This window comes from Pan troglodytes, chromosome 5, assembly GCF_028858775.2.
Source record: "Pan troglodytes isolate AG18354 chromosome 5, NHGRI_mPanTro3-v2.0_pri, whole genome shotgun sequence".
Classification (NCBI taxonomy): Eukaryota; Metazoa; Chordata; class Mammalia; order Primates; family Hominidae; genus Pan; species Pan troglodytes.
The window spans coordinates 35065311-35073211 of NC_072403.2; the positions used below are offsets into that span (position 1 = coordinate 35065311).

Genomic DNA, 7901 nt, shown 5'->3' on the forward strand with positions numbered 1-7901 from the left:
ATGCCAAGAACATCACTGAGAAACTGTTCTAACCAGGATAACTCCTTGAAGGGCATTAACTGCTACTTTGGGATTTACCCTCCCAGTGGCCCAAGTCAAGGAAAGCAAGTCACATTCTTTTGTTTCCAAAAAGGGCCCATTGACTCTAAGATAAAGACCCATCCCTTGATACACTGAAAGCTCTAATAAGTTTATCTTTTGGGTAAAACTAAATTTTTTTAGTAGACTCAGAGCTTTCTCTTCTGTAGCAATGATAGTCATAGCTACATTCAGACTGTTTTCCTAATTGGTGTAGTAGATGAGGGAAGTGTAGGCATTTATGTTGGTGATTTCAAGGTGATCAAAATCAGAGATCAGATCAGATCAGATCAGATCATCATGCCCTGTGCATGATGAGGGCATCAGCTGGGAAGACAATATACAGGGAATGTGGACAGATACAGGAAGGACAGAGTGAAAGGCATTGTTTGAGTACTGCTTAAGTACTAGGTAATATATAAAGAAATATTATGGTAAGAATAAAAAAACTTGGCCAGTGACATGGGGATGGGGAAAAGAGATTATTTTCTCCGTCCATTATACCTGATTTCCAAAACTAGAGAGGATCACTTATTCGTAGTCCATGAAAGCAACTTTTAACTTTTAATTTTTGTGGGTACACAATAGGTGTATGCATTTATGGGGTACATGAGATTTTTTTTGATAATTTCTTTCTTTTTATTTTTTGTAGAGACATGGTCTCACTTCATTGCCCAGGCTAGTCTCGAACTTCTGGGCTCCAGAGATCCACCCACCTTGGCTTCCCAAAGTGTCAGGATTACAGGTGTGAGCCACGGCACCCGACCCAGGTATTTTTGATACAGGCATACAATGTGTTATAATCACAGCAGGCTAAATGTGGTATCCATCACCTCAAGCATTTATCCTTTCTTTGTGTTAAGGATAACTTAAACTTTTGATATGGCTTTTGATAAGGCTTTTAACTTTTGATAAGGCTTTTATTTTCTGCTCCACCAGTAAGAAGAAAATTAACCCAGAAAAATTCCTACCTTTTCCTTGCTTACATCTGGTAAGTTTTTGTTTGTTTGCTTCTTATCTCATATCTCATTCTAACCTCTCTATGTAAGATTGCTCAAGGATGGGTCATGCAATTGGCAAAGGTATCTCATAGCTAAATGTTGTTTTAGTTAATGTAATAAATTATCGAGGCAACTGTACAAGAAAGAAGAAAATTTTATCTGCATGAGAGAAGGTAGCTATAACATTTGTGTTCATATTTCTCATGATGTATTATCTCCTATTCTAGAGAAATTTTTAAAAATCTCTTGGAAAATTTTCATCTTCCCTCAAGGGCTGTGACCTCTAAGTCAAGTAATCTTCATGATTTACTCTTTGACTATTGCTGCTTTTTGATTCAGCTATAGCTTTTAAAATTTTCTTTTAAAACAATGTGCAGACTGATTTTCCTGGATGATTGTTTAAGTTGTTGAAAGTAATCTAGATTAGTGTAACAACTGGCTAATGATTATTTACATTACCAAGTCTGTTAAAAGGTCTGAGGTCAATCTTTTAATCTTGGGACCAAACTGAATGTTCCAAACTTTTCTGCTGAAACTCAACCAATTAGCTGCTCCTGACATTTCTTTCAGGCATTGAATTTATAAAACATGAGCGATTAAGAGACCCCCAAAAGAGGCAATCACAGGTGGCCCCACAATGATTTCTTTCTTCCTGTGCCATAGCCAATTGGGAGGTATAAGAAAAATAACTGACTGTGGAAGGAATGAAATAGAGGGCATGTGGCAAAGCTGGAAGAGGCAAAGAATTCAGAGAAAATGGGGTATTTAAATGGTGGGTTGCTATGCCTGACACAATAACTATATAACAAAAATAAGTATCATTTTTTTCTATGAAAGATTGAAAACTCACTGGAGAAAAAGCATCACCTAGGAGTCATAACTATTTGTAAGATATATTTTATTTTTAACAAAAAAAGTAACATGAGATTCACTGGGCACAATGTATTAAATGATGAACAGCCACTTAATGATTCATTAAATATTCAGAACTCTCTAACTTGGAGAATAAATATGTACTAATTATAGCTCATGCTCAGAATTTATATACTATCTAAATTATTGTCCTGGAGAAAAATACATCATGTAGAAACCTTCTTCAGGCCCTGTGGTTCAGCTTCTTGAACCCTGTGATAGACACACCTGCAACTCTAAGAACTACACTCAGGTTCTCCTCCATTTTCCTGCCCCTCCCACTTTTCCTTCCTTCTCTGTTCTCTCACTGAATTTTTATTTTCCTTTCCTTTCTGTAAAGTTTGAATCTTTTCAAATTCAGTTATAGTCACACATCCTTTAGAAAGCATTCTATCACTGTTCTCCCCAGATTTTTAGCTTAGTTCGTATCATGAATACCCATATATTGATGAGCAAGTGTCTGTGTCTTCTCTACTTGTATTCAATTTTTCAGTTTAGAAATACATTTTGAGTCCAAGTAAACAAATCAGAAGATAAGATTCTTATCTAATTGAAGCTAAACATTTTTTCTTTAGGCGAACATTTTGAAATGACTAAATTCAATATTTTCCACATATCTTTTCATCCATATGTAAGATTATTGTGATTGCAATGATTACGTTTTCCACAATCACATTTAAGAAAATAACCTGAAAATGCTGAAAAGAAAACTAAAGTTCCTTATTTATTAACAAAGAAAGATTTTGTGTTTTATGGAAATTATCTTCCTTAGCTAGGTTAGGAATTTCCTTCAATTACCATTTACCTAGATGTCACCCTAAAATGAATGAGAACTTGATAGTTATTTTTCTATAATAAGGCAAACATCTAAATAAAATATAAAATTAAAAAATTATTTTGTATTTTTGTGACTTTTTATTATGGTAAAATTTCAAACTTAGAGAAGAGTTGCAAAAAAGTAGTACAAAAGACTAACATTTACCCTTTTACCAGATTGAGTATTAGTTTACATTTTCCCCCAAAGCTTTGTTATATCATCTATCAACTATCTATCTATCTATTATCTATCTATCTATCTATCTATCTATCTATCTATCTATCTACCTATCTATCTACCTATCTATCTCTTTTTCTGGACTAGTTGAGAGTAAGTTGGAGATGACACGTTCCTTTAAGCCAAATACTTTATTCAGTGTTTTTTGTCTAAGAAAAAGGATGTTACTTTACATAAGTCCAGCACAGTACCCAAATCAGCAAACTTAATATGGGCACAATATTATTATCTAATCCATAGTCCACACTGAGATTTCTTAAATTGTCTCAATAATTTTGTTAATAGCTAGTTTTTGAAAAAATCCAGGATTGTACACTGAGAAATCACATCTCACTAGTCTCTTTTCATCTGGACCAATTCCTCACCCTTTGTTTTTCTACTTAAACTTGATACTTCTGAATTGTATAGGCAAGCTATTTCTCTCAATTTGAGTTTTTCTCATGTGTCTTCATTATTATAATTAGTCTTCATTATTAGAATTTTTAACACAAATATCACTGAAGTGACAGCATGTCCTGTTCAGAGCATCATCACAGCAGGCTCATGATGTTGGTTTGTGCAAATACAGGTGATCTTAAGATCAATAAAATCACTGGTTATGTTGGTGTCTGACAGGTTTTTCTACTACAAACTTTACTGTTTTTCAGTTTGAAATTAACAAGAAAGTTGTGAGGAGATATTTTAGACTATTTTAGATATTTGTACATATTCTGTTCCCCATCAAATTTTTATCCACTAGTTTTTGCAATCATTTATGTTCTTCTTAACACCGTCACCCCTTCTGTATTTGTTAATTAGGGATCTACTGTAAGGAATAGCTTTATCTTCACCATTCATTTATTTATTCTTTTACTTTTTATATCAGTATGAGCTTTATAATTCTTCTTTTGTTAAATTCATTACTACTAATGGTTAAATTGTCCTACAATTAAATGATGGCAAGCCCTTCAAACTGGCTTTTATTTTTTATTCATGTGTGCTGGTATTTTTGGATCATTTGTTTACTCTTTTTTTGAGTTTACCTTTCTTTTTTTTCTCTCAGGTAATAGGAAATGAATGATGATGGAAAAGTCAATGCTAGCTCTGAGGGGTACTTTGTTTTAGTTGGATTTTCTAACTGGCCTCATCTGGAAGTAGTTATCTTTGTGGTTGTCTTGATCTTCTACTTGATGACACTGATAGGAAACCTGTTCATCATCATCCTATCATACCTGGACTCCCATCTCCACACACCAATGTACTTCTTCCTTTCGAACCTCTCATTTCTGGATCTCTGCTACACCACCAGCTCTATCCCTCAGTTGCTGGTCAATCTCTGGGGCCCGGAAAAGACCATCTCTTATGCTGGTTGCATGATTCAACTTTACTTTGTTCTCGCACTGGGAACCACAGAGTGTGTCCTACTGGTGGTGATGTCCTATGACCGTTATGCAGCTGTGTGTAGACCTTTGCATTACACTGTCCTCATGCACCCTCGTTTCTGCCACCTGCTGGCTGTGGCTTCTTGGGTAAGTGGTTTTACCAACTCAGCACTTCATTCCTCCTTCACCTTCTGGGTACCTCTGTGTGGACACCGCCAAGTAGATCACTTTTTCTGTGAAGTTCCAGCACTTCTGCGATTATCGTGTGTTGATACCCATGCCAATGAGCTGACCCTCATGATCACAAGCTCCATATTTGTTCTCATACCTCTCATCCTCATTCTCACTTCTTATGGTGCCATCGTCCGAGCTGTACTGAGGATGCAGTCAACCACTGGGCTTCAGAAAGTGTTTGGAACATGTGGAGCTCATCTTATGGCTGTATCTCTCTTTTTCATTCCGGCCATGTGCATATATCTCCAGCCACCATCAGGAAATTCTCAAGATCAAGGCAAGTTCATTGCCCTCTTTTATACTGTTGTCACACCTAGTCTTAACCCTCTAATCTACACCCTCAGAAACAAAGATGTAAGAGGGGAAGTGAAGAGACTAATGGGGTGGGAATGAGCCTGTGTATGTGTCATATTAACAATATAACAGAGTTTCCCCTCACAATGATTCATCCTTCTATTTATTTATCAACCATTCTTTTATTCACTCACTCTGTTAGCACTTGCTGAGCATGTACTCTAACAAGGTCGTGGATTTCCTGGTAACAGGTAGGAATAAAACACAGTCAGCCTAAATACCATTCACTTGTGGAGAAAACAGCTATGTAAAATCAAGATAAAACATCTATAGTGATGTTTTTCCATGGTACAAACCTAATGTATCCAAGACAGACATTTCTTGATTGAAAATAAGGCATGAAATTTGTTGTAAATCTTGATAAAAGCGAAGCTGTAATTCCTATGAAAAGATGATACTCTCAATTTAAAAATCTCTACAATATGTCTTTTAATTTCTTGCTTTTTGGGCAGAATACTTTTGTCTTCTATCTTTAGTTTAGTTAAATACACAGCAAAATACTTCAAATCCTTTTCTCCAACAATGCTTATTCTTTGTCAGATAGTAAATTTTGAGAGGAATTTTGGTCCATATTCTTTCATATCCAGTATCAATAGTAGGACAATAAGTTTTATGAATTGTAGTAAGAGAGGCTTTGAAACAGTATAGCAGAAGTCAGCATCTGAGATCCCTCTTTTTTGCAAGGCAGTGAGAAATATATAGGAAGTAAAAGGAGCTGGTAAAGCTGAGCTATGGAGCTTATAAACAAATGGTCATCATAGGCTAGGTATACTTAGGTGAGGTAAGTGCTTGGAGCAACTGCATTACCTAAGGAACTAAGGAAAACATTTGAGGCAAATAGAGAGGCTCTGAAAATGACTTGAAGTCAATGGGTGTATGAAAGAATTATGTGAAAATATATTGGAAAAATTTTATGATAGAAACTGTCATATGGAAAATGATAGCTTATTTTTATTTTAAAGCTTGATCTAATTTGAGTATTTATGGTTAATAAGTATATTATGTATGTCAATATATGTGTTTCAAATAAAGAAATCTATTTTATAGAAGTAATCATTTTGTTTTATATATTATTGTCAACCATCTTCATTTGAAATAATTGCGCTATACCTAGAGCAATTTAAACTGACAGTCATAGTCAAATGAAGCGGAAAAATGGCTAAAGGAGAATTCAGTATAAAGTAACGTACTTGCAATGCCTGAGTTTTCTCTATAACTCAAATGTCAGCTGTAGCTTTTGAGGCCTGTGAGATTTAGATATGATTGATTCACACACTATTTCCTAAATTATTATAAAAATAAAAACGCATCTCAGAACTTCCCTCCAATTTCTAGTGTGACTTGCAATTGCATTGATTCTGCTGACTTTATCTTCCTTCTGCATCTCTGACTCTTCCTTTATTTCTAACTAGGCATGAAAAATATGAGGCATGTGCCCTTGTCCTTAACCTTACCCAAGAAATGAAGAACCAAGAATAATGTATGTAAAATGACTTTTAGCAAGCAATTGGGACCACATAGGGTAAAACATCACATAAAAACACATTTTTAAAAACTTAAAGAACATAACTTAGCCCTTTGAACTGTTCTCTACTATGGAAATCTTACGATTTGGAGCACTTCCTGTAGCATCCTGGTTTCTCACCTACTCAAATATCCCCCCCCCCCCATCTTTATTAAGGATAAGTGAAAAAAATGTATTTATTTATAATATACAGCATAATGTTTTGACATATGCATAATTATGCAATTATTACTCAAGCTAATTAACAGATCATTAACTCACATACTTACCTGTTTTGTGGTGAGAACATTTAGGATCTGTTATCTTAGCAGTTTTCAACTATGCAGTACAGTATTATTAGCTATAGTCACCATACCGTAGAATAGATCTCTTGAATTTGTTCCTTCCATCTGAAACTTTGTACCCTTTGACCAATATCTCCCCATTTTCCCTATTTCTCTCCACTGCTAACCCCTGACAAGCATCTTTCTGCTACTCTGTGCTTCTATGATTCATTTTATGTCGATTTCACATATGAGATCATGCAGTATTTGTTTTTCTGTGCCTGGCTTATTTTACTTAGCAAAATGTCTTCAGGTTTGCCATGTTGTTGAGAATATTAAGACTTCCTTCTTGTTTTCAGGCAGAATAGTATTCTATTATATATATACTACACTTTCTTTATTCACTCATTCATTGACAGACACTTAGATTGACTCAATACCTTGGCTATTATGAATTTGCTGTCATAAAGATGGGTGTATAGACAGCTTTTCAACATAGTGATTTAATTCTTTTGGATATATACCTAGAATGTATACAAATGGATCATACGGTAGTTCTATTTTTATTCATTTATTTTTAATTTATATATTTATTTATTTGTCTTTCTTTCTTTATTTTTTTATTATACTTTAAGTTTTAGGGTACATGTGCACATTGTGCAGGTTAGTTACATATGTATACATGTGCCATGCTGGTGCGCTGCACCCACTAACTCGTCATCTAGCATTAGGTATATCTCCCAATGCTATCCCTCCCCCCTCCCCCCACCCCACCACAGTCCCCAGAGTGTGATATTCCCCTTCCTGTGTCCATGTGATCTCATTGTTCAATTCCCACCTATGAGTGAGAATGTGCGGTGTTTGGTTTTTTGTTCTTGCGTTAGTTTACTGAGAATGATGATTTCCAATTTCATCCATGTCCCTACAAAGGACACGAACTCATCATTTTTTATGGCTGCATAGTATTCCATGGTGTATATGTGCCACATTTTCTTAATCCAGTCTATCATTGTTGGACATTTGGGTTGGTTCCAAGTCTTTGCTATTGTGAATAATGCTGCAATAAACATGCGTGTGCATGTGTCTTTATAGCAGCATGATTTATAGTCCTTTGGGTAT

At 35.1% G+C, this 7901-nt stretch overlaps 1 protein-coding gene across 1 annotated transcript; it reads left to right on the top strand.

Moving 5' to 3' along the window:
- Positions 1-231: 231 nt before the first annotated feature.
- LOC471931 (olfactory receptor 2J3) lies at positions 232-6977 on the top strand. The gene is made up of 4 exons (XM_054685676.1): positions 232-489; positions 731-848; positions 1018-1069; positions 4088-6977. Exon 4 carries the CDS (start codon positions 4098-4100, stop codon positions 5031-5033), a length of 936 nt encoding a protein of 311 aa, XP_054541651.1. The 5' UTR covers positions 232-489; positions 731-848; positions 1018-1069; positions 4088-4097; the 3' UTR covers positions 5034-6977.
- Positions 6978-7901: the final 924 nt, after the last annotated feature.